Below are 27,567 nucleotides of genomic sequence, written 5' to 3' on the forward strand. Positions count from 1 at the left end.
TCATGTCCAGAGCTGTTTGGAGACTGCGTCATCCTGAAAGAGTCTCTCCTTCTCTTTCCTCTCATGTGCACAATCTTCCAAGGGCATAGGTTCGGTCTCAGCATTGGTAGGGCCCCGCCATATCAAAAAAACTTAGTTGATATTATGTCGAACAGGCCAACTTCATTAAAACATATTAATATTTGTGTAACCTGGAACTGATTTAAACATAACAGTACAACCTTAGTTTAAATACAAAACAGTATTCTGCTAAAATGCCAATATACAGTAACACTATATTGTATATCCAAAATATATATTTTTTAAAAACCTTTCTTAGTTGTGGAGGGAAAAAAGACAAAATAAATCAAAAAATGTCAAATAAATCTATTCTGCAGCACTTAATATGCCATACATAAAGTGTTTTCCTTCTTTCTGCAATTATTAGCTAGTTGTATTTTCTTTTCTTTTGATGTCTTATTTAAATACACCAAAAAGATATGTCTATCATCCATCTATCATTCACAGAAATGAACTCTTGGCCTAAATCTTTAAGATCATTCTTGTCCAGACCAACCGTAACTTTTTGAGTTGAAGTTGCTGTACTTGATGAATTTGGGATCATGCTGGTGTGGTTCACTCCTCATGTCAGGACTCTGCTGCACTGACTTCCTTGATGATCACTGTGGCTCAAACTGACTGTTCCCTGAAGAGCAAAGAAAACGTAGCCTGGTCTGAACACGTTTTAACATATTAATAATGCACTTAAAAGAGGTAGACAATGTTTACACTGTCCGCCATGATAATAGACCTCAACACAGAATCAATGTGAGACCTGAAGCCATGCTGGTCCAGCTGCTGCTCCCTCAACCTACTCTACATCTGCACGGGAGTTTCCTGAATGCATTTCAAAATAATGCCTTAGTGAATAAATGTAGACTTTATGAATAGTATATGTATTTATTTTGAAAGCAATTTACAACATTTAGGTAATAGTTTCAGATGTTATGGCACAGCCTTGTTTTCTATTCAACATCACATAATTCACAATCCAAAAGGCTGGTATAGCACCTGGAAATATGTTATTTCATTTTTTTTACTGATTTAATACGACTGTCCATTTCTAATAATTTACTTTAAATGTGTGTTTAAGTTAATTCACAAGTTGTTATTCCAATGTTTGGGAACATTGATGACCTGTACACATCCTGACTGAAGGGAAGACAGTATTGTCCTCACCCTGGAGGAGAGAGCGCTCTCTCTCTTCACTATCAGAGCAGGAAGACGTGCAGGATGCAGGCTGGAGACCAAAACCTGTGCTTGTGTTCAACCTGGGACTTGTTTTAATAAAAGTTATAACAGAAGAAGGACGTGTTTGTGGACAGTTTGTTTTTAGGGTCCAGCACTGACACAAGGTCAGATTCCCCAAATGTCCTTCAATGTCATTGCTAATGCAAGATAATGCTTAACAAAATGCCAGAAGGATCTCACCTGAAGCCCTGCTGGTGCAGCTGGTTCAACCTGCACTGCATCTTCACTGGACTCCTGAGTTTCCTGAATGCATTTCCAAATAATGCAGGTTTGCTCTGTGTGAGTAGTTAGCCTGCTGCTAGCTAGCTAACAACAACCTGGCTTCTTGAACATGGCTTTTTTGGTGGCATTTTCTTATCAACAATGCACAAAAGGGTCAACAATATCAATGCTGAGACCAAACAAAATACTATTAGGAGACTTCATTTCCTAATAGTATTTTGTTTGGTCTCAGCATTGATTGCTAGCCACTGCACGGTGGTGTAGTGGCTGGCACTGACGCCTCACAGCAAGAGGGTCTGTGGTTCGGATCCCGGGCGGGGCGGGTTTCGGATACTGGTCTGGCAGGTCCTTCTGTGTGGAGTTTGCATGTTCTCCCCGTGGCAGCGTGGGTTCTCTCCGGGTTCTCCGGCTTCCTCCCACAGTCCAAAGACATGCTGCATAGGTTAATTGGACTCTAAATTGCCCGTGAATGTGAGTGTGAATGGTTGTTTGTCTATATGTCTGCCCTGTGATGAACTGGCGACCTGTCCAGGGTGTACCCTGCCTTCGCCCCTTGACAGCTGGGATCGGCTCCAGCGCCCCGCGACCCTAATGAGGATAAGCGGTTAAGATAATGGATGGATGGATGGACTTCATTTCCTGGTGTATTTTAGTAGCTTACCGTGTCAGACTACTGTCAGCTCTCTTTCTGCATTTACAACTTACGTAACTTGTGTGTTTCTGACTCGCCACTTTCTCACTGGCTGTCTCGAGGGCGCATTGGAAAACATGGACATGGATTGAACATAGTATTATACTAGGAGTAAAAAACCCGTTTAAAAGTTTATATACTATTACACACGAGTGAGTATGCAAATATTTTGTCCAAACTTTGGTCGTGACTGGTCCCTATGGACCTTATGCAAACCTGCACCATTACATTCATCCGACATGAGCACATGATCTGTCATGACGTCTGCACCACACAACACATGCAGACCAACACACTTTGTGTGTGCACACACTGAGCATCATGTCTACACAACTTTACAGTGACACACATGTATCTTTACATTTCATTTAGCTTTTATCCAAAGAGACTCACAGAAAGTATTTAACATGAGAACAAACTCACAACAACAAGAACCAAGAAAGTTAAACTACAGAGTGCTACAAGTCACTGCCATCCTCACTCTCTCCTCTCTCCTTATCTCCTTGCCTCCGTTCTCTCCTCTCTCCTTCTCTCCTCTCTCCTTCTCTCCTTGCCTCCGTTCTGTCCTCTCTCCTTGCCTCCTTTCTCCTTGTTTCCTTTCTCTTTGCTTCTCTACCCTCCCATTGGGTGGTACAAAGAGCCTGGGAGGCGAGGAAAGGAATGGAGTAGAGGAAAGAGATCCTGGCCTTAATCTTTGGGGTCCTATGCTCTGAGTAAGTGGCGCTGCACCTGATGATCTCTCCACGGCCAGCAGGTGGAGCTGGAGAGCTGCTCTTCTGTTTCATATTTCATGTCTTTATGGTTTGCTCGTGTCATCTGGATCATTCATATCACAAACTCATTTGCACTACCAGGTTTTCTGCTTTAATGACATCGAACATTGATTTTTTTTGTCTTTATTAAATTTGTACTTGACTATATTTCTAAATGCAGACATTGAATACATCAAACAAAACAAAAGTATTGATAAGTCATCAAGCAAGCAAATCTTCTCCATCTCCAGCGTTCATTAAACCACATTATACGTACAAAGGTCCACAGAGGAAATGGGATTATAGTCTGTGGACAGAAACCAAAGTATTAGACACATGAATATGTTGACCTCATGATGGGCCTAGATGAAAAGTCAAAGGTTGTCCAAAGTCAGTACAGTTCATCCTACTGGGAACATGAATGTCTCAATCAATGTTGATCAAAGTCCATCCAATAGTGGTTGATGTTTCACTAAAAAGCTCAAACGTCAACCTCATGGTGGCGCTAGAGGAAAAGTCAGAGGGTCTTCAAAGTCAGTAGGATTCATCCTCTGGGGAACACGAATGTTTGAACCAAATGTATTGGCAATCCAGCCAATAGTTGTGGAGATATTTTGGTCCGGAGCCGCGCCACGAGCATGCCTTCAAAATAAAAGCCCTCATGAGATGGGACATTGTGGTTTGTCGGGTCCGTCCAGAAGTTCTGCTATCAAGTCACTTAATTGATTTTCATGTGTTTTCTGCAGATTTTCATTTGGCTCCATAAATTCCACATGTCTCCATAAATATTCCATATTTATTTCTTGTTCCTGTTTTTTTAGTAAGCGATGGATCTTTTTGACATTTCTCCTGTTTTTGGTGAGACACGTCACTAAGTCACGGATTTCTTCTTGATGTTTTTTCTTCATTTGTTCTTCTCGCTCTTTCATCTCCTTCATGTGTTTCACTCTGAATTTATTGAATTTCTCCGCTTCTGTTCTGGCTTTCTCTTCAAAGTCATCAGCATCAGGAAGAAAGCATTGTTTTCCTCTAATTCCTTTTGCATTTCCTTCTACTTTTCTCTTCTGATTTTCTCTTCTTTTTTCTGTCATTTTCCTGTTTTTGCTTGAGTTCCTTAAGCTTTTCACTTGCTGCACATTCTTCCTGTTCATTTTCCTGATCTCTTTTGTTCCACCACTCCTTTTTATTTCCTTTTCTGGGTCTTTCAGTCAGGTTTTTAGTGAAAGAAATTGTGAGACGTAAGTACAGCTTTTGATGCAGTGTATGCCAGACTGAAGAGACATCTGCAGTGGGTTGGTATATCTCATACTCCTTTGAAAGGTTTCTTTGTAATTGTCATAGTAAAGGTTCTTTTGTGTCTGTTCAGTAGGTGTATTTGTTGGCTCGCTCCAAAAATAATTTCTGCTGATTCGGCAATGAAATCTTATCGAACAGGAAATGAGAGAAGATCATCTTATACAGCTGTTAGTACGTCTTCTTAAAACAAATCCTCAGAAAATCAAACACATGGAGTCATCTTGTTGCAGGAGTTCCTGTATCACAAGATTTAGTTGTTCTTCATGTTTTTTCAGCAGTTTCATTCGCTCCTCAGCTGTCGCATTTTTTATTTCTTCTTCATATTTTTGCATTAACGCAACTATTTTCTTTTTCCCTCCCCTTTTGGTCACAGACTTTAATAAGTCAGAAATAGTGCCTTGATGTGTTTCCTTAGTTTGTTCATATTGCTTGTCTTTGTCTTTCATTTGTTGCTCATGCTCTTCTTTCTGACCGGCTAATTCCTCTATGTGTTTGACAGTGAATTCATTAAACTTCTCAGCTTTCTTTCTGGCTTCCTCTTCATATGTCTTCCTCAGAGTTTCCATGTTTCTCTCATGACCCTCCTCCATTTCTTTTCTCTTTCTTTCATCTTCTTCTCTTCTGATTCTGTCTTCTTCTTTTCTTTTCTTTTCATGTTGTTCTCTTTCCTGTTCGTATTCTTCTTGCAGTTTTCTGAGTATTGTTTCTTCTTCCTGTCGTCTCTTTTCATTTTCTTGATCTCGTTTTTCCCACCATTCTTTTTGTTTTGTCTCCCAGTTCTCTCGTTCTTTTCTCATCTCTTCTCTATTCTCCTCCAGCTTTATGTCCTTTGATTCTGTCTCTAATCTGTTTTTTTGCTCCAAAGCTTCAACTTTTTCTCTCCACTCCTGTCGTTTTACTTCTTCCTCTTGTTTTCTCTTCTTGTCTTCTTCTTCTCTCATTTCCTGTTCTTTCCGTCTCTCTTCACGGGACTTGTTGATGTCATCCTTCATTTCCTGAAGTAGTTTGTCTTTCACTGCTCTCTCTTGTTCAGTTTCCTCTCTCTGTTTTTCCATTTTTCTTTCCAATACCTGCATTTCTTCTTCATGTTTTCTTTTAAGTTCTTCCCTCTCTCTCTCCATCTCTTCTTCCTTCTCCTGAAGGATTCTCTCCACTTCTTTCTTGATCGCGGTCTCGGCCTCTTGCAGCATCTCATTAGTGTAGCATTTGCCTCCATTTGTCTTCACCATGGTGTCGATCTTGGTTATCAGCTCACTGACTTGTGTGTGGTTGTGTTCATCATAGTTATTAAACACATGGTATCTTCCTCCACAGTCATCGATCAGTTTTTTAAAGGAATCATCACATTTGTTCGCAATGAAGTCTTCAATAGTCTGCTTCCCCTTCTCCAGTGAATCTCCTCCAGTGAAAAGAACGATGGTGAACTTTTCAGAATCTTTCCCAAAGCCTTTCTTGATGAGTTGTAACGTCTCCTTTTCCTCGTCTGTAAATCTACCAACTTGTACCACCAGCAGGAAGACATGAGGTCCAGGAGCCAGCAGACTGATGCATTTCACCATCTCCTCAATTACCTCTTCGGTGGACAACGCTGTGTCAAAGAGACCAGGAGTGTCGACCACGACGACAGGACGACCGTCCACTTCACTCTCTGCTTTCTGACAACGTTTGGTGACTGACTTCTGGCCCGGTTCAGCTCTGAACTCCTCTCTTCCTAGAATAGTGTTTCCTGAGGAGCTCTTTCCACTGCCAGTCTTTCCTATCAGAACAATCCTGAGACACTCTGGGCTCTGCTTCTCTTCATCACCTGAGAAATAATAAAGACATGGAGTTACTTTAAAAGATGCAAATTACAATAGCTGCCACCATGTTAACACATCCACAGCTGTATACATTAACATACAAAAATTAATTTCACAAGCGTCTACAAGAAACAATTCAAGAGTTTGACCTTGAAATGTTAATCCAACAAGTTATGCAACTTTCACTACCACACCCCCTTTGGGCCAATCAGCATGAATTGGAACACACCCTTCCCGCTCACACGTGTATATATATATATATATATATATATATATATATATATATATATATATATATATATATATATATATATATATTATATATATATATTATATATATATTAGTTCAACATTTCAACAGATATCACTTAGTGTTTATATCACAAAAATGGAGCTAGGTAATTATTACACAACAGTAATCAGAGATGTGCTTCATTACATCGAGAACGACGACTTCACCGAGGAGAAGATCCAGTTTGGAATGGAGAGCGTTTACATCGTTTACAGCGTTTACATATGTGTGTGTATATTAATACTTACAGGTGATCGTACTTTGTGTTCTCAGGTCCTTCAGTTCAGACTGCAGTGTGATGATCTTTTCTATTTGAGCATGTGCAAACATTCCTGTTGTGTAGCAGCATGGGTCGGTGTGGGAAGATTTCAGCCTCATGTTTTCCACAGAATCCAACAGCTCTGGGATCTGCTGCTGGTCCTTGATGTTGAGGACAAAACATCTTCCTCCACAGCTCTGACTGAGCTCCTGGATCTCTTTGGTTTCCTTCAGAAACTTAACAACAGCTGGAGCTTCAGGATCTGAGTCCACAGTGAACAGAATCATGATGAAGTCATTGACTGAAGAGCTGAAAGAGTTCTTGATGGTCTCTAACTCTCCCTTGTCTTCATCAGTGAGGGGACCCACAGGAAGGACCAGGATGAAGGCATGGACGCCCTCAGGGTCACAGAGGGAGATACATCTGAGGGATTCCTCCATCACTTCCTCCTGAGGTTTTCCACACAAGGCCGGCAGCTCCACCAGAGAAACCCGACGTCCACTCACCTCTCCCTGATGTTTAACACACTCTGGTGAGCTGGAGACTGAATGAAGCTCTGTCTGACCTAAAATGGCCTTGGCTGCTGAAGTCTTCCCTGCTCTTGTCCTCCCACAAAGAACCAGGTTTAAAGATGGCTTCATGTGGCCAGAGAAGGTGAGGAAGGTTCCTTTGGTTTCATGCACAATCTTCTCAATGTTCTGCATTAACAGTGTGTGGTCTTCTCTAAACATCCTGTAGTGTCGTCCTCCACAATCTTGAAGGAGCTGACGAACACAACGTGTTGCACCCTCCTCATGTGTCAGGATGAGCATTGAGTGTTTAAAAGCATCTTGATCAAACAAACTCAGGCTGAACTTCAGTTTCTTCATGTTCTCCTCAGTGAAGTCAGAAGGCTTCACTAGCAGCAGCAGAACATTTGGTCCTGGTGAACAAAGAGTCACACAGCTCTTCATCTCTTCTCTGATTGATTCCTCAGACAGTTTGAAGACGTCTGTAGTTTCCACCACTGTTACAGGATGTTCTCTCCACTCTCCACGGGCGACCTCACTGTGCTTGTGTTGAGTCTTTTTACTCTCAATGATGAAATTGCACAGTGTTTTCTTTTTGTCTTCACTTTTTCCAAACATCACAATTCTGAATCCAGATGCTATGAAATAACAAATATAATATTAGTTAGAAGATTCCAATGGATTCTCAGCAATTCATTAATTTAAAAAAAGGGCTGCAGACAATAATGAGTGATTGTTTCTTATGGTGTAAACATATATGTCCTCTCCACATTTACACATATGAACTATAATTCTCAATGATACAAATACTTATTAGCGTAATGTCATGCACTTACCAACAGGTTTTGATAGATCAGATCTATAAACGACTCCTGCTTGTTTCAGACGTTCCTGATCAAGAGCCAAACCTGCTGCTGCATCTACAAATACATCACACACCAGATGCTCTCCAGATGCTCATCTATTATCAACTTGAAACCTTCTAGCATTTAATTGAAATCAAATGTGAGTTTAGACCACCAACAAAACACTGATTATAGACGTTAACATAGACAATATTTATGACTCAGGTCAGTTTAATTTACCTTCATTGCTGCTGCCACCAGCCGCTCCACCTGCTGCCTGCCGCCCCACCAGACGCCCCACCCGCTGCCCCACCACCCGCTGCCACCATGTCGTACTGTTGCCACTACTCCTGCTGGGCGTCACAGGATCTGTAGAGAAACAGAAAATGTAGATATTTATTCATTCTCATGTAATCTGTAATAATCTGTTCAAAACAGTGATTGTTGGTGCAGAGTAAACATTTTCACTGCCTTAAAAGACAAATATTTATTACTGCTGACTCCATGGATTAAGTAAATAACTTGCACCTTCATCAACATTCAAAAGTCTTTGAATCAGGTTGATGGATGAGGGGCGGAGCCTATTGCAGCTGACATTGGAGGAGAAAGACTTGCTGTTTGTGATCAAGTCTTCAATAACGGCTCCTTCGTTGATTTCTCATGGAGTTATTGATTTCTTGTCTTAGCTCTGCCTCTCCTGCTCTGATAAACACATAAATGTGCCCAGAGGTGCATGCTGGTCACATATACCTGCTCACTCATATTTAACTGCAGGTGCACACAGTATTACAATGCATAAACAAAACTAAATATACTAATCAATTCCAAAATAAAACACTATGAAAATCTATCAAAACATATAATCAAAATAAAGCAAATATTTAGAATTATTGAACAATGTTACTGATAAATAAAACGGATCCTACAGATACTTTATCAGTGATTGACAGGATTTACCTCCATGGAAACATTATGATGACCTACAGTTCTTTACTGGTGAGTATGTGTGTGTGTGTGTGTGTGTGTGTGTGTGTGTGTGTGTGTGTGTGTGAGAGAGAGCAGACAGCAAACAGTGACAGAGTGAACTGGTCTTACTGGTCTCAGATGATGATCTCCGCATAATGTCCTTCTGCTGGAACCGTCTCAGACTGACTGGAGAGAGAAAAGCACACACACACACACACACACACACACACACACACACACACACACACACACACACACACACGTGTGTGTATATGTGTATATATATATATATATATATATATATATATATATATATATATATATATATATATATATATATATATATATATATATATATATATATAATGAGTAGTATACACATGGTACATATAATGAGTAGTATACACATGGTGTATATAATGAGTAGTTTATACATGGTACATATAATGAGTAGTATACACATGGTGTATATAATGAGTAGTATACACATGGTGTATATAATGAGTAGTATATACATGGTATATATAATGAGTAGTATACACATGGTGTATATAATGAGTAGTATATACATGGTGTATATAATGAGTAGTATACACATGGTGTATATAATGAGTAGTATATACATGGTGTATATAATGAGTAGTATACACATGGTGTATATAATGAGTAGTATATACATGGTGTATATAATGAGTAGTATACACATGGTGTATATAATGAGTAGTATATACATGGTGTATATAATGAGTAGTATATACATGGTACATATAATGAGTAGTATATACATGGTGTATATAATGAGTAGTATATACATGGTACATATAATGAGTAGTATATACATGGTGTATATAATGAGTAGTATACACATGGTACACCTGTCAGCAGAACATTTCATGGCTGTAGCCTCTTATGTTAATATATGAGTAATAATGTGAATCATATTATTGTAAATAATAACATCAATAAATGTATAAGTTTCAATGATAATAGTGATAACTATCATCTAATTACTTCATTAATAATCATGTTAATTATGTTCATGCAGTAATAATAATGTAAATCATGTTAAATTATTCATGTTCATGAATGTATATGTCATCATGATCAATATTCAATATGTTTAATACTTACTAATTATACATTAGTAATATTGAAACTAATGTTAATGTAATAATGTTAATATATTATGAATGATGTAAGTAATAATGTTAATACATGTGTTACAACAATGTTGAACATAATATATTAGTGATAATGTTAATGAAACCATATTAAATATATTAATGTCATAGTAATAATGAAAACAATGTTATCTAATTAGTATTAATGTTTTAACTATAGTCGTAATAATTCATTCATCATATTTATAATAATGTTAATTCATTCATCATATTCATAATAATGTTAATTAATTCATTATATTAATAATACTGTTATTGGTAATAATCAGCAGGTTCATTCATAATGAAAATAATCATCAGTTAATAGTTCAACATTAAACCTGCTCTCATGAATGAGTAATAATAATGTAATTATATAATATATTATAGATATTACAGTACAACACAGTTTGAATACTTCAAGTACATTAATAGAGTACTCTGATGTACTTTTCCTGAAGGAACATTTCACTGTAACAGTATTTATTTACTGCTGCAGATTCATTAGTTCAGGGAAACGGTGAAACGATGCAATTAAATTAATTACAGAGCGACTAAAAATAACAAGAAGAAGCAAAACCAGTGAAACAAGTTTAACTAGGAGAGAGAGAGAGAGCGAGAGAGAGAGAGAGAGAGAGAGAGAGAGAGAGAGAGAGAGAGAGAGAGAGAAAGAGAGAGAGAGAGAGAGAGAGAGAGAGACAGAGAGAGAGAGAGAGAGAGAGACAGAGAGAGAGAGAGAGAGAGAGAGAGAGAGAGAGACAGAGAGAGGGAGAGAGAGAGAGAGAGACAGCGAGAGAGGGAGAGAGAGAGAGAGAGAGAGAGAGAGAGAGAGAGAGAGAGAGCATCAGTACAAATGAATCAGGTGTGGACATTAAACACTATCTGAACAGGCAGAAACGTCTTTTCTTCAATCTGTAAAAACTAAATCAACTCCTTCTGTTATTTATTAAGTCCTGTTGAAACAACGAGAGACTTCTCTTCACGTTTCTCAGACTTTTGATCTGCGAGTCTTTCAGATTATTTCCTTTTCTTCTCGAGGGTCTACTGTCGATGGACTCCACTGAGTCGAGGCCGATGCGCCTTCATTCACGCTCCGTCTGAGCGGCGTTTACAGAAAGCAGCTGACTGTAGAGTTCACTCACCTGCTGAGGTTCGTGCTGCGCCGTCAGTCCAAGACGCTGGAAGAGGAAGTGAAGCCTGAGAACGCGCTCAGACGCGTTTTAAAGAGCTACGAGTGAGCGAGGACACGTGACGCTCGTCTACGGAGCTTTGAACACAGCTATGATGATGATGATGATGATGTTTGATCCATTCTATGTTGACGGATATAACTCTGCTTTTTCCACGCATGTGTGAAATGTCATGAACACAGACATGTGAATCCTGTCACCAGACTAACCTTGTGAGTGTCTTTTCCGACAGAATGATGCTATTTTTCCGAGTTAAGGTGTCAAATGTGGACCCCCCTAAAGGACCAAGACCTGCACCCGGACTTGGTGGACCCTGCCTGGGTCCCTCTGAGTGACATGGACCCCCCTAAATGACCAAAAACTCATTTTTTTTCGGCCCCCACCTTTTGGTTCATGCTACTTTTTGGGTGAAAATTCCCTCCCACCTTTGTGACTGACATGAATTTAATGCGCCACCAGATGGCAACAACTTACAGGATTCATCAAAATCTCCATTCATAAATTCGGCCTTCATGCGGGCCTGGAGCAGGCTGTGAAGCAGCTAGAAGTCTGTCTGACCCACGTCTTCAGGGGAACCAGAGCTGTCCACTGGCGTTGTCTGCAAGCTAATCACAGTAGGGGTAGTATTTTTCCTGACCTGAAAAGGGAAGTTTTTCTGGCCTCCAGCTCTTTTTTTAATTCTGGACCGGGCTGAGAGGGAGAGAGGAAGAGGGAGGGAAATCCTCCCTGCAACCCCGGGTTGCTTGAGGGGACCCTGGGGTGAGTTTGCTGTCAAACTTGGGGGGTCTGGGTCAAGGGATGGCGACCACAGACCTTGGTCCACCTCTGCTGGGTTACTCTGAGTGATGTGGACCCCCTACAGGACCAAGACTTGTACCCAGACTTGGTGGGCCTTGGCTGGGTTAGTCTATGTGATATGGACTTCCTGAGTACCAGGACCCGCATCCAGACCCTGACCCAGACCTCAGGGCTCATTCCTGGGTAAGTTAGAGTGATTTACATCCCCTGAGCACCAGGACTCGCATCCAGACCCGCACCCGGACTTCAGGGGCTTTGGCTGGGTCCAATAGAGTGATCTGGACCCCTCGGAGGACCAGGATTCTCATCCAGAACTTTACCCGGATCTCAGGGCTCATTCCTGGGTAAGTTGGCGTGATCTACAGCCCCTCAGGACCATGACCCGCATCCAGAACTTTACCCAGATTTCAGGGCTCATTCCTGGGTAAGTAAGAGTGCTCTAGGTCCCCTGAGCACCAGGACCCTCATCCAGACCCGCATCCGCACTTCAGGGCTCGTTCATGGGTAAGTTAGAGTGATCGAGACCCCTTGAGGACTAGGACCCGCATCCAGAACTTTATCCGGATTTTAGGGTTCATTTATGGGTAAGTAAAAGTGATCTAGAGCCCCTGAGGACTAGGACCCGCATCCAGAACTTTACCCAGACTTCAGAGCTCATTCCTGGGTAAGTAAGAGTAATGTAGACCCCCTGAGGACCAGGACTCGCATCCAGAACTTTACCCGGATTTCAGAGCTCATTCCTGAGTAAGTAAGAGTGCTCTAGATCCCCTGAGCACCAGGACCCTCATTGAGGCGTGCATCCGCACTTCAGGGCTCATTCTTAGGTAAGTTAGAGTGATCGAGACCCCCTGAGGACCATGCATCAAGAACTTTACCCGGATTTCAGGGCTCATTCCTGGGTAAGTTGGCGTGATCTACAGCCCCTGAGGACCAGGACCCACATCCAGAACTTTACCCAGACTTCAGAGCTCATTCCTGGGGAAATTAGAGTGATCTAGACCCCCTGAGTTCCAGGACCCTCATCCAGACCCGCACCCGCAATTCAGGGCTCATTCCTGGGTAAGTAAGAGTAATCTAGACCCCCTGAGGACCAGGACTCGCATCCAGACCCGTGCTCGGACTTCAGGGGCCTTGGCTGGGTCCGTTAGAGTGGACCAGGACCAGGATTCTCATCCAGAACTTTACCCGGATCTCAGGGCTCATTCCTGGGTAAGTTGGCGTGATCTACAGCCCCTCAGGACCAGGACCCGCATCCAGAACTTTACCCAGATTTCAGGGCACGTTCATGGGTAAGTTAGAGTGATCGAGACCCCCTGAGGACCAGGACTTGCATCCAGAACTTTACCCGGATTTCAGGGTTCATTCCTGGGTAAGTAAGAGTGCTGTAGGTCCCCTGAGCACCAGGACCCTCATCCCGACCCTCACCCGCACTTCAGGGCTCATTCCTAGGTAAGTTAGAGTAATCTAGACCCCCTGAGGACCAGGACTCTCATCCAGACTTCAGGGGCCTTGGCTGGTTCCGTTAGACTGATCTGGACCCCTCTGAAGACCAGGACCCTCATCCAGAACTTTACTCAGATTTCAGGGCTCGTTCATGGGTAAGTTAGAGTGGTCGAGACCCCCTGAGGACCAGGACCCGCATCCAGAACTTTACCCAGATTTCAGGGCTCATTCCTGGGTAAGTAAGAGTGCTGTAGGTCCCCTGAGCACCAGGACCCTCATCCCGACCCTCACCCGCACTTCAGGGCTCATTCCTGGGTAAGTTAGAGTAATCTAGACCCCCTGAGGACCAGGACTCGCATCCAGACCTGCACCCAGACTTCAGGGGCCTTGGCTGGTTCCGTTAGACTGATCTGGACCCCTCTGAAGACCAGGACCCTCATCCAGAACTTTACCCAGATTTCAGGGCTCATTCATGGGTAAGTTAGAGTGATCGAGACCCCCTGAGGACCAGGACTTGCATCCAGAACTTTACCCGGATTTCAGGGTTCATTCCTGGGTAAGTAAGAGTGCTGTAGGTCCCCTGAGCACCAGGACCCTCATCCCGACCCTCACCCGCACTTCAGGGCTCATTCCTGGGTAAGTTAGAGTAATCCAGACCCCCTGAGGACCAGGACTCGCATCCAGACCTGCACCCAGACTTCAGGGGCCTTGGCTGGTTCTTTTAGACTGATCTGGTCCCCTCTGAAGACCAGGACCCTCATCCAGAACTTTACCCAGATTTCAGGGCTCGTTCATGGGTAAGTCGAGTGGTCGAGACCCCCTGAGGACCAGGACCCGCATCCAGAACTTTACCCGGATTTCAGGGTTCATTCCTGGGTAAGTAAGAGTGCTGTAGGTCCCCTGAGCACCAGGACCCTCATCCCGACCCTCACCCGCACTTCAGCGGACCCCTCTGAAGACCAGGACACTCATCCAGAACTTTACCCAGATTTCAGGGCTCGTTCATGGGTAAGTTAGAGTGGTCGAGACCCCCCTGAAGACCAGGACCCTCATCCAGAACTCATATGTCTTCCTCAGAGTTTCCATGTTTCTCTCATGACCCTCCTCCATTTCTTTTCTCTTTCTTTCATCTTCTTCTCTTCTGATTCTGTCTTCTTCTTTTCTTTTCTTTTCATGTTGTTCTCTTTCCTGTTCGTATTCTTCTTGCAGTTTTCTGAGTTTTGTTTCTTCTTCCTGTCGTCTCTTTTCATTTTCTTCATCTCGTTTTTCCCACCATTCTTTTTGTTTTGTCTCCCAGTTCTCTCGTTCTTTTCTCATCTCTTCTCTATTCTCCTCCAGCTTTATGTCCTTTGATTCTGTCTCTAATCTGATTTTTTGCTCCAAAGCTTCAACTTTTTCTCTCCACTCCTGTCGTTTTACTTCTTCCTCTTGTTTTCTCTTCTTGTCTTCTTCTTCTCTCATTTCCTGTTCTTTCTTTCTTTCTTCACTGGCTTTGTTGATGTAATCCTTCATTTCCTCAAGGCTTTTGTCTTTCACTGCTCTCTCTTGTTCAGTTTCCGCTCTTTGTTTTTCCATTTTTCTTTCCAATTTCTGCATTTCTTCTTCATGTTTTCTTTTAAGTTCTTCCCTCTCCCTCTCCATCTCTTCTTCCTTCTCCTGAAGGATTCTCTCCACTTCTTTCTTGATCGCGGTCTCGGCCTCTTGCAGCATCTCATTAGTGTAGCATTTGCCTCCATTTGTCTTCACCATGGTGTCGATCTTGGTTATCAGCTCACTGACTTGGATTTGTTTTCTTTTATCACGGTTATTAAACACATGGTATCTTCCTCCACAGTCAGCGATCAGTTTTTTAAAGGAATCATCACATTTGTTTGCAATGAACTGATCAATAGTCTGCTCATCCTCCTCCAGTGAATCTCCTCCAGTGAAAAGAACGATGGTGAACTTTTCAGAATCTTTCCCAAAGCCTTTCTTGATAAGTTGTAACGTCTCCTTTTCTTCTTCTGTAAATCTACCAACTTGTACCACCAGCAGGAAGACATGAGGTCCAGGAGCCAGCAGACTGATGCATTTCACCATCTCCTCATTTACCTCTTCGGTGGACAACTCTGTGTCAAACAGACCAGGAGTGTCGACCACGACGACAGGACGACCGTCCACTTCACTCTCTGCTTTCTGACAACGTTTGGTGACTGACTTCTGGCTCGGTTCAGCTCTGAACTCCTTTCTTCCTAGAATGGTGTTTCCTGAGGAGCTCTTTCCACTGCCAGTCTTTCCTATCAGAACAATCTTGAGACACTCTGGGCTCTGCTTCTCTTCATCACCTGTGAAATAATAAAGACATGGAGTTACTTTAAAAGATGCAAATTACAATAGCTGCCACCATGTTAACACATCCACAGCTGTATACATTAACATACAAAAATTAATTTCACAAGCGTCTACAAGAAACAATTCAAGAGTTTGACCTTGGAACGTTAATCCAACAAGTTATGCAACTTTCACTACCACACCCCCTTTGGGCCAATCAGCATTAATTGGAACACACTTTTCCCGCTCACACGTATATATATATATATATATATATATATATATATATATATATATATATATATATATATATATATATATATATATATATATATGTGTGTGTGTGTGTGTGTGTATATTAATACTTACAGGTGATCGTACTTTGTGTTCTCAGGTCCTTCAGTTCAGACTGCAGTGTGCTGATCTTTTCTATTTGAGCATGTGCAAACACTCTTGTTGTGTAGCAGCATGGGTCGGTGTGGGAAGATTTCAGCCTCATCTTTTCCACAGAATCCAACAGCTCTGGGATCTGCTGCTGGTCCTTGATGTTGAGGACAAAACATCTTCCTCCACAGCTCTGACTGAGCTCCTGGATCTCTTTGTTTTCCTTCAGAAACTCAACGACAGCTGGAGCTTCAGGATCTGAGTCCACAGTGAACAGAATCATGATGAAGTCATTGACTGAAGAGCTGAAAGAGTTCTTGATGGTCTCTAACTCTCCCTTGTCTTCATCAGTGAGGGGACCCACAGGAAGGACCAGGATGAAGGCATGGACGCCCTCAGGGTCACAGAGGGAGATACACCTGAGGGATTCCTCCATCACTTCCTCCTGAGGTTTTCCACACAAGGCCGGCAGCTCCACCAGAGAAACCCGACGTCCACTCACCTCTCCCTGATGTCTAACACACTCTGGTGAGTTGGAGACTAAATGAAGCTCTGTCTGACCTAAAATGGCCTTGGCTGCTGAAGTCTTCTCTGCTCCTGTCCTCCCACACAGAACCAGGTTTAAAGATGGCTTCATGTGGTCAGACTTTGGTGTCCTGGTCAAACCCTCATCCTCTAAGACGTCACAGCTCATATGTCCATTGTTCTCTTTCACAACTTGACCCAAACGTGCTAACAGCTCTGCACGTTCAAGGTTCTTCTGGTTCAGGTTTCTGTATCTACACTTTCTGATCAGGTCCTTTAAGGGCTGGTCTTTGTCCATGAAGGCTGAACTCTCCTCTCTGGGTGTTGATATCAGTATCAATGAATGATCAAATGATTGATCACTGAAGAGGTCCAGGACTCTGCAGAGCTTCTCTTTGAGTTCCTCAGTGAAGTCTTCAGGCTGGAGAACCAGCAGGAACACATGAGGTCCAGGACCAGAGAGGTTCTTACAGGTTTCTACATGTCTTCTTAGTTTGTCTTCAGAGATGTTGGGGTGCAGCAGATCTGGAGTGTTGATCAGAACTATTTCTTTCTCTTTCCACCATCCTCTTCCTCTCACACAGTGATCTGGTTCTTCCTCAGTGAACACAGTCTCTCCCAGTATGAAGTTCCCCACTGAACTCCTCTCAGACCAGCTGTTCCCCAGCAGAACAACCCTCAGCTCAGACACTGAGGAGGAAACACTGAGGAGGAAACACAGGAAGTGAAAACTGAACCGGACTAACAAGCCTTATTTAAGGTCTTATTTAAGGTGGACTTTTTAAAAATGGATTATCAACCATTTTCACTTGAAACTTGTGATTTATTACAAACAGTAACTCTAGATGTTAATGAACAGAAGAATATTTCTGACACGGTTCAGTTTAACTTACTGTTTGGTGGCAACCATTCCATGCTGCTGCTGCGCTTCATAGGATTCTCTTCTGTCTCTGTAGAGATACACATTGTTTCATTCACATGTAATCTGTAATAATCTGCTGATTGTGGAACAACCCTGAGCTCAGACACTGAGGAGAAAACACTGAGTTAGAAATACAATAAAACTAGATTCATAACCAAAGTCACAGCTTTTTAAATGTGGACTTGTCATCTTGGAACTTGCACACTCACCAGTGAGCTTGCAAATATTAAATAAACTGGGACACTGTAACTACATGTTAATAAACAGAACAATAGTTCTGACTCAGATCAGTTTAACTCACTTAAAGGTGGCAGGAAGTCAAAGCTGCTGCTCCGCTTCACAGGCTGCAGATCATCTGACTCTGAAGAAAACACAACATTGATTCATTCACATGTCTTCAATAAAAAGATGTTTGTCGTAGTTTATTGTCATGTTGTACAGAATCAGTGTTTTATTCAATATTCATTGTATGATATTTCATAATGAATGAACTTTGAGCTCCAGCTACTGATAACATCTTGAATGTTTGATTTATCTCTGTGAACAACAAGTCCAAAGGTATGTTACTATGTAAACAATGGTTGTCCAGACTGATGAAGTCTGACTGAGCTCACCGGCTGCTGCAGTCGCCATGTCGTCACTCTGCTGGAAACCTCACACACCAAACCAGAGAACCAGAGAACCTGGAGAGGAGCATGATGTGTTCAGTTGTTGTTTGTTAACTTGAGTTAAATCAGTAAAACTTCCAACACACACACACACACACACACACAAACACACACACACACACACACACACACACACACACACACACACACACACACACACACACACACACAGATCGGCGGTTCCATCCCCAGTAACCTCTGCTAGCCCATGTCCATGTGTCCTTGGGCAACACACTTAACCTCCCTCCTGTGTTAGCTTTTTGTTAGCATCCAATACATGTCCAATGACATGTAAAGTAATCTCTGTATTAGCTTTCTGTTAGCATCTCTTGTGTTAGCTTTCTGTTAGCATCTCTTGTGTTCGCTTTCTGTTAGCATCTCTTGTGTTAGCTTTCTGTTAGCATCTCTTGATGCAATAAACACATTCATGTGGTTCTTTTATGCATTTAAAACCTAAAACGGGTCGGTGCCGGCCCGAACACAAGAGGAAGGTTAAACCTGTTATGTTTAGCGCATTATATTTGGCGCATAATGTGATTAATCGCAGAATAAAATCTCAATTTTCCACTTTGCCCAGCCCTGAAGGAATGGATGCACTGGAACGACCGTCACGATCAACTGAACCTCTGACGTCATGTTTGTTCATCAGAGCAACAGGTTGCTCCTCAGACTCTACAGGAGACCGATCTGGGACGTCCCACAAGACCCCGTCTGTCTCATCAGCAGCATGCTGACGTTGTGTAGCACACATACAAACACACAGGGGGCCACACAAGATATTGAGAAGCATTCTGAGTTGCAGAAATTGCATTTTTGGCCAAAAGGACGAGCCTGCCACATCATCTTTTCACTTAGATTTGGGGGTGTTTATAGATTTGGGGGTGTTTCTTTCCACCAAAAGATTCATATGTCGTCCTTTCATTCCGACACATTAAACATCCGTATCAGTGCATCCAGCATGTTGTTTCCCACAGAGCTTCTTTACAATGCACCAAACCTCTAAAACACTTTCAATAACAATTTCAGCGTCGCCCCTCACCTGAGCTGGTTGCTGCTGCTGCTGCTGCTGCTTTGCTGCTGCTGCTGCTGTTGTTGTTGTTGATCGTTGTTGGTCTCCTATCGTGGGTTCTTTTCTTTTCTGTCCAGGCGTTTTTTTTTGTAACAAACATGAATTCTGTTCCAGCGACTCACCTGAACATCAACAACAATCAGATTGTTCTCATCAATCTGAGAACGTGGACTTCTTTACGCTGACACGGTTTATTCTCCGGTTGCTTCTACTCCCCCGTGAGCTCCTCTGCACACTGACGCCTCACCTGAGGGAACCTTTGATCCCTGCAGCCTCACTTGACCGTTCATCAGCATTAATGTTTAACCAGCAGCTACTGAGCTTTAGGCGGTGAGCTGAGAACCACAGCGCCTCCTGGAGGGATTCATCTGAAGTTTTTTTATTCCTTCATGCCTGTGTTCCTGGTCCGTGTTGAGCTGGTAGACATTTAAATATTTAGTGGGAGCACACTTTTTGGGAGCACAGTTTTCAAGAGTGCAGTTTTTTTTGAGAGCGCAATTTTTTTTTGAGAGTGTTTTTTTTTTAGTGCGCAACATTTTTGGTAGTGAAGTTTTTTTTGGAAAGCACTTTTTTGACAGGGCAGTTTTTTTGCGCAATTTTTTTTGGGAGCGAATTTTTTTTTTGGGAGCCAAAAATAATTTACAAAATTTGGGAGCGCAGTTTTTTTTGGGTACGCAAAAAAAAAGCACAAGTGTTTTTGAGAGCGCTTTTTTGGTAGCAAAGTTTTTTTTGAGAGCACTTTTTTTTTGATAGGGCATTTTTTTTAGCGCAATCTTTTTTGGGAGCAAAATTTTTTTGGGGGAATGCAAAAAAATTTGGGAGCGCAGTTTTTTTTGGGAATGCAAAAAAAAGCATAATTTGTTTTTGAGAGCGCAACTTTTTTGGTAACAAAGTTTTTTTTGAGACCGCAGTTTTTTGTGAACGCAGTTTTCTTTGGCAGCAAAAAACATTTTTGAGAGCCCATTTTTTTTAAAGCGCAATTTTTTTTGAGAGCACAATTTTTTTGGTAGCGGAGGTTTTTTTGGGAACACAAAAAAAAAGAAAAAATTGGAAGCACAGTTTTTTTGAGAGCGCAATTTTTTTGGGAGTGAAGTTTTTTTTTGGGAACGCAAAATAAACACAATTTTTTCTGAGAGTGCTTTTTTTTAGAGCGCAACTTTTTTGGTAGTGAAGTGTTTTTTGAGAGCACTTTTTTTGATAGGGCAGGCTTTTTTTGCGCAATCTTTTTTGGGAGCGAATTTTTTTTTTGGGAACGGAAAAAAATGTTAAAAATTTGGGAGTGCAGTTTTTTTTGGGAACGCAGAAAAACATTTTTTTTGAGAGCGCAACTTTTTTGGTAGCAAAGTTTTTTTTGATAGCACTTTTTTGAGACCGCAGTTTTTTTCAGTTTTGTTTGGCAACGAAAAACATTTTTGAGAGCCCTTTTTTTTTAAGAGCGCAAATTTTTTGGGAGCAATTTTTTTTTTAGCCAACGCTGTTTTTTTGAGAGTGTTTTTTTTTGGAGAGAGCAAATTTTTTTGAGAGCCCGATTTTTTTGGTAGCAAAGGGGTTTTTTTAGGAACAAAAAAAAGAAAAAAAATTGGAAGCAGAATTTTTTTTTGAGAGTGCAATTTTTTTAGAGCGCAACTTTTTTGGTAGTAAAGTTTTTTTGAGAGCACTTTTTTTTGAGAGGGCAGTTTTTTTGCGCAATCTTTTTTGGGAGCAATTTTTTTTTGGGAACGGAAAAAAGATTGAAAAATTTTTTGGTTTTTTTGAGAGCACTTTTTTGAGCCTGCAGTTTTTTTGAGAACGCAGTTTTCTTTGGCAGCGAAAAACGAGCCCTTTTTTTTAGAGCGCAATTTTTTTGGGAGCACAATTTTTTTGGTAGCGGAGGTTTTTTTGGGAACGCAAAAAAAAATAATTGAAAGCACAGTTTTTTTGAGAGCGCAATTTTTTTGGGAGTGAAGTTTTTTTTTGGGAACGCAAAATAAACACAATTGTTTTTGAGAGTGCAATTTTTTAGAGCGCAACGAGATCGGGTTAATTTAGGACACATTGTTCTCCTTCTCCCAGGGCGTTAAACATCTGGATACCCGGTTGCACAAAATTTCTTTATTTAGGTATATCCTCGTTTGTGAGAACACACTTGTACACAAAAAAAGATCTCACACTCTTTTAGGCTAAACTCTTTTACACTGAGTTTATGTTAATTTCAGTTTCACAACAACTTAACCATGACGGATAAACATGATACATAATGTGATATACGTTCCAAAGCATGCAGGAATTTCCCATAGAAGCACAACTTATTTAAATACTTTGTTAAATATGGAAAATTAGGTTCAGGTTTACGACAGAAACTTTATACTGTATGTCAACTATCTCAGTTCATTCCCAAAGACCGGGTCAGGACCCACATGTGGGTCGCAGGATATTTAAATATGGCGTCAAAAACATTTACTGAATTTCTTTCACTGTCTTTTATCCAACAGTTATATCTGCAGTACACCTTTGAGCCAAATAAGGGAACCTAAATGTTTTTATTGTTCTGTTAATTCTAGTCTTTATTGATTAACTTGCCTTGCCTAACAGGGAAATCAGGAGGAGGCTGTTTTATTTCAAAATAAAAGCCTCGCAGAGTAACTGCATCCCATCAGGAAACTTATGAGGCTTCCCTCCCACCCGATTTTCTTTCTTAACAAGTACTTCTGGTTTTTAAATGTTTTATTCAGGCACATTAATCATTTCTGTCTAACTACTGATATGTTTATTCCACTTAATTACTTATATAATGTGATGTGGAAAAGACAGTGAAACTGGTCGGATTTGGGTCATGATGGTTTGTCATTTTAAAAAAGGGAAACACTAAACAGCCTTATGAACTCCTGACGGGACAAGCCTTGGCATCAGGAATAGGTTGACAGCGCTCCACAAAAGCTTTAGCATCTCGATTATCGACGCCGTGATAAGTCCCAGTGATGGACGTCGATGAAGTCTTCCCGTTTCTGTATCGGCGAGTCAGGCGTGCAGTGAACGGGATATCGGTCTTGTACTTCTGCATCACCGTTCGGACTTTGCAGTAATGGTTTGGTGGGACTGTGACATCCAGACGAATAGAGTGAGAGGACTCCTCTGTCTTGGTTTGTCCTCCTGAGAATGTGAACGTCACGTCACTGCTGACCTCAACAGTTCCAGACGCGATAAGGGGGATTCCTCCTGTGAAGGTAGTGCTGACTCCAATCCTGATGGAACCGCTGATGTCCCACCTGCTCTCTCTCTGAGATCTCATTGAGACAGTGGGAGTTTTCACAACTGGACTGCACTCATTGTTGTCGACGGTAGTGGTGAACATGGAGTCCGGAGGATACTTAAAGACACTCGTAGGAGTGTTGTATTTGAAGTTGGAGATTTCCTCGCTGATTACATCTTTTCTGAAGGTCAGGACCATGCAGGGCTTGTAAAAAATTGCAAAACCTTTCCAGGAAAGGAAGGAACCCTTGCACCTAGTATGTAAATTCAAAATACCGTATTTATTCCTTCCAACATATATGTTCACATTGGAACAAGTTTTGACCGAATCTCCGGGTACTGACCGACGAGAGCCGACCTTCCACTCCAGTGACTCAAAGTTGTCTTTGTTCACCAAGATCTCAAACTGGGAGGCACTTTTTTTTTTCTTACCGCAGCGGTAGTGGCAGTAATTACCCTTGCTGGGGGTGTAGAAACCAGCCTGACATGAGTGCTTGCAGACGTAGTCGATGCGATCCTTATTGCTGTTGTAAATCCAAACAGCTCCATCGGGGAGAAAACCACTCCATGTGACCCATTTCAGGCTTTGGCTGCCATCAACCAAGGTGGACTCTTCAGTCTGTCTCTTTTGTGTCGACATACGAGAAGACAGAAGGAATTGATGAGTTACCATCGTTGTGTTGGAGGTGATGGAAGACGTCCTGTCTTTTGGTGCTAGTTCCAGTATGGAGACTGGGGAAAAAGAGAGAGAATGCAGCTTTAACACATGAAGCATAGACTTCTATACAACCAGAGGAGTCACCCCCTGGTGGTCAGGAGAGAAAATGCAGCTTCAACACATGAAGCATATACTTCTATACAACCAGAGGAGTTGCCTCCTGGTGGTCAGTAGAGAGAATGCAGCTTCAATACATGAAGCATAGTCTTCTATACAACCAGAGGAGTTGCCTCCTGGTGGTCAGGAGAGAGAATGCAGCTTCAACACATGAAGCATAGACTTCTATACAACCAGAGGAGTCACCCCCTGGTGGTCAGGAGAGAGAATGCAGCTTCAACACATGAAGCATAGACTTCTATACAACCAGAGGAGTCACCCCCTGGTGGTCAGGAGAGAGAATGCAGCTTTAACACATGAAGCATAGACTTCTATACAACCAGAGGAGTCGCCCCCTGGTGGTCAGGAGAGAGAATGCAGCTTTAACACATGAAGCATAGACTTCTATACAACCAGATGAGTTGTCTCCTGGTGGTCAGGAGAGAGAATGCAGCTTCAACACATGAAGCATAGACTTGTATACAACCAGATGAGTTGTCTCCTGGTGGTCAGGAGAGAGAATGCAGCTTCAACACATGAAGCATAGACTTCTATACAACCAGATGAGTTGTCTCCTGGTGGTCAGTAGAGAGAATGCAGCTTCAATACATGAAGCATAGTCTTCTATACAACCAGAGGAGTTGCCTCCTGGTGGTCAGGAGAGAGAATGCAGCTTCAACACATGAAGCATAGACTTCTATACAACCAGAGGAGTCACCCCCTGGTGGTCAGGAGAGAGAATGCAGCTTCAACACATGAAGCATAGACTTCTATACAACCAGAGGAGTCACCCCCTGGTGGTCAGGAGAGAGAATGCAGCTTTAACACATGAAGCATAGACTTCTATACAACCAGAGGAGTCGCCCCCTGGTGGTCAGGAGAGAGAATGCAGCTTCAACACATGAAGCATAGACTTCTATACAACCAGATGAGTTGTCTCCTGGTGGTCAGGCGAGAGAATGCAGCTTCAACACATGAAGCATAGACTTCTATACAACCAGATGAGTTGTCTCCTGGTGGTCAGGAGAGAGAATGCAGCTTCAACACATGAAGCATAGACTTCTATACAACCAGAGGAGTTGCCTCCTGGTGGTCAGGAGAGAGAATGCAGCTTCAACACATGAAGCATAGACTTCTATACAACCAGAGGAGTTGCCTCCTGGTGGTCAGGAGAGAGAATGCAGCTTCAACACATGAAGCATAGACTTCTATACAACCAGAGGAGTCACCCCCTGGTGGTCAGGAGAGAGAATGCAGCTTTAACACATGAAGCATAGACTTCTATACAACCAGAGGAGTCGCCCCCTGGTGGTCAGGAGAGAGAATGCAGCTTTAACACATGAAGCATAGACTTCTATACAACCAGATGAGTTGTCTCCTGGTGGTCAGGAGAGAGAATGCAGCTTCAACACATGAAGCATAGACTTCTATACAACCAGATGAGTTGTCTCCTGGTGGTCAGGAGAGAGAATGCAGCTTCAACACATGAAGCATAGACTTCTATACAACCAGATGAGTTGTCTCCTGGTGGTCAGTAGAGAGAATGCAGCTTCAATACATGAAGCATAGTCTTCTATACAACCAGAGGAGTTGCCTCCTGGTGGTCAGGAGAGAGAATGCAGCTTCAACACATGAAGCATAGACTTCTATACAACCAGAGGAGTCACCCCCTGGTGGTCAGGAGAGAGAATGCAGCTTCAACACATGAAGCATAGACTTCTATACAACCAGAGGAGTCACCCCCTGGTGGTCAGGAGAGAGAATGCAGCTTTAACACATGAAGCATAGACTTCTATACAACCAGAGGAGTCGCCCCCTGGTGGTCAGGAGAGAGAATGCAGCTTCAACACATGAAGCATAGACTTCTATACAACCAGATGAGTTGTCTCCTGGTGGTCAGGAGAGAGAATGCAGCTTCAACACATGAAGCATAGACTTCTATACAACCAGATGAGTTGTCTCCTGGTGGTCAGGAGAGAGAATGCAGCTTCAACACATGAAGCATAGACTTCTATACAACCAGAGGAGTTGCCTCCTGGTGGTCAGGAGAGAGAATGCAGCTTCAACACATGAAGCATAGACTTCTATACAACCAGAGGAGTTGCCTCCTGGTGGTCAGGAGAGAGAATGCAGCTTCAACACATGAAGCATAGACTTCACTCTTCAGAGCTGCCTGGTAACAGATGGTTAACGGCGTCTCAGTGGAAGTAACTAGTCAACAGTAATTTGTGTCATCAGTCTGATGTCATGAGTTTGAGCATTTTTAAGTCGTCTTTTTCATCACATTTGAAGGAAATATGTCATCATAGAGCTAAAAGACTTGTTTAGTAGGCTTTCCCAGTCTAGATATATTCAATAAGTAATGAACAGGTATACTTTTGTTCTTGAGGAAGAAACTTTAAAGAAATACCATTGTTGAGCTGTGAGCTGTCCTGAAGAGTGGCTGCAGACAGAGCCGGCAGGACGAGCAGGAACAACACTGACGGCTTCATCTGGAGACAAAGGGAAAAATCATTATTACATATTTATCACACCATCAGATCCTTTAAAAATAGCCATGCAGTATTTTATCAGCTGTTCTCCACACACTTTCTGCAGACAAGTAAAGTTTCTTGTTTGCATAGTTGTGATGTGCTGCTTGTCTGTACTTGGATGTGATGTCTGTGAACTGTAATCTGAGATGTTTTGTCTTGTTTGCCTCACCTTTCCTTCACCTGCCAACAAGACCTTAAAAAACTGAACTGATCCTATCTGCTGGCTTTTAAAACATAGTGTCTTTGTGTTAAAAATTGGATCTGACTTTTTGTGTTAAAGCTGCATTCTCTCTCCTGAACACCAGGGGTTGTATAGAAGTCTATAGAAAATAACTTCTCTCTTGGCTTATTCCCTCAGTAAACATTGTAAACATCGAGAGTCAAACAGGCCATAAAGAATTGGATGCTTTGACAGGTCGACACCAGAGACTATTTAAGATGGCGACGGACAAAATCCCAAACTCATGTCTTCAAAACCGGAGTCCACAAACCAATGAGATTACATCATAACAACTTATTCCACTTCTTATATACTCTATGTTTATGGATGTCAAAAGAAAATATCTGAAACCCTAAACGGTCCTGTCGTTGTAGTTCCTGGACTCTAGGAGCCCAAATTTACATCCCGGAGGTTTTAGACAACAGAATTAAGAACAGACTGTTCAGACTTGTTGCTTTTGAGCCTCCTCCTATTTCTCATAGTAGAAACGCTGCATACCGTATGAGCAAAAAGGAAGAAATGCATCATGTGATATTCAATTCAATATTTGGTGAAGCCCAAAATCACAAATACAAATTTGTCTCAGAGGGCTTTACAATCTGTACACATACGACATCCCTGACCTCACATCGGATCAGGAAAAACTCTCCCAAATAAAGTTAGTAAAAACCCTTTCACAGGGAAAAAAGGGGAAGAAACCTGAGGGAGAGCAACAGAGAAGGATCCCTCTCCAGGATGGACAGAAGCAATAGAAGGGAGACGCTCCCAGCTTTCAGCGTTAGCTTGATTCCTGAAGGATCTAGTTATCACTAAAACATTTTGTCTCCGTTTGAGCGTTGATGATTCCTCAGGAGACCAGAGTTTCTGTCTAGGAAGTGTTGATCGTCGTGCACCCAGATGCACGACTCAGACAAGTTCATGTTTACTTACTTTGTCTAAAAGCGTCGGGCTGAGGGGCAAAAGTCCGATGGGCAGTCGGCGGATCGTGCAGACGACTTCAACCAGGCTGAAGAGTCTGAGAACTATTACCTGCTTCTGAGATGTTTTCTCTGTGAAGACGAGCCCGCCTCTTGATGCCTATCAGCACTCTCCAGAATGGTGCTTGCTGTCGTCTGATAAGGTTAGTTTTATTTATTTCAAATGTTAAGGTTGAGCTATGTTGGATCTGTGTTCACCTCTCAGGTGGTTTCCCCAAAACAGATGTTCTCACGAGTTACAAAAGAAGTCTTTCACTTAGTTACAGAGAATGTCGTCGGCCCTTTCCATCGCAGCCATTGAGACACAGGTGTGATTGATGAACGTGTTTAATAAAACCTAGTTTGGGAACAAAGACCACGCCCTGAACGCAGCTAATGACCGCTTTTTCCTGCATGGGTGTTTT

General features: G+C 42.2%; 3 protein-coding genes across 3 annotated transcripts; all 3 read right to left on the bottom strand.

Moving 5' to 3' along the window:
• Nucleotides 1–3,208: 3,208 nt before the first annotated feature.
• LOC137799499 (GTPase IMAP family member 8-like) lies at nucleotides 3,209–7,998 on the bottom strand. The gene is made up of 3 exons (XM_068596294.1): nucleotides 7,947–7,998; nucleotides 6,591–7,748; nucleotides 3,209–6,055 (listed from the first exon to the last, which is right to left on the bottom strand). Exons 2-3 carry the CDS (start codon nucleotides 7,726–7,728, stop codon nucleotides 4,446–4,448), a joined length of 2,748 nt encoding a protein of 915 aa, XP_068452395.1. The 5' UTR covers nucleotides 7,729–7,748; nucleotides 7,947–7,998; the 3' UTR covers nucleotides 3,209–4,445.
• A 6,516-nt stretch (nucleotides 7,999–14,514) lies between these two features.
• LOC137799418 (GTPase IMAP family member 8-like) lies at nucleotides 14,515–18,331 on the bottom strand. Its single transcript, XM_068596206.1, has 5 exons — nucleotides 18,268–18,331; nucleotides 17,955–18,014; nucleotides 17,625–17,675; nucleotides 16,192–17,421; nucleotides 14,515–15,836 (listed from the first exon to the last, which is right to left on the bottom strand). Exons 1-5 carry the CDS (start codon nucleotides 18,284–18,286, stop codon nucleotides 14,515–14,517), a joined length of 2,682 nt encoding a protein of 893 aa, XP_068452307.1. The 5' UTR covers nucleotides 18,287–18,331.
• Nucleotides 18,332–22,244: 3,913 nt separating this feature from the next.
• On the bottom strand, nucleotides 22,245–25,924 carry LOC137799419 (natterin-3-like). The gene is made up of 2 exons (XM_068596207.1): nucleotides 25,843–25,924; nucleotides 22,245–23,350 (listed from the first exon to the last, which is right to left on the bottom strand). The coding sequence occupies exons 1-2, from the start codon at nucleotides 25,922–25,924 to the stop codon at nucleotides 22,245–22,247; spliced, it is 1,188 nt and encodes a 395-aa protein (XP_068452308.1).
• Nucleotides 25,925–27,567: the final 1,643 nt, after the last annotated feature.

Source organism: Clinocottus analis, unplaced genomic scaffold, assembly GCF_023055335.1.
Source record: "Clinocottus analis isolate CAN_PGR_092001 unplaced genomic scaffold, fCliAna1.0.p SCAF_35, whole genome shotgun sequence".
Classification (NCBI taxonomy): Eukaryota; Metazoa; Chordata; class Actinopteri; order Perciformes; family Cottidae; genus Clinocottus; species Clinocottus analis.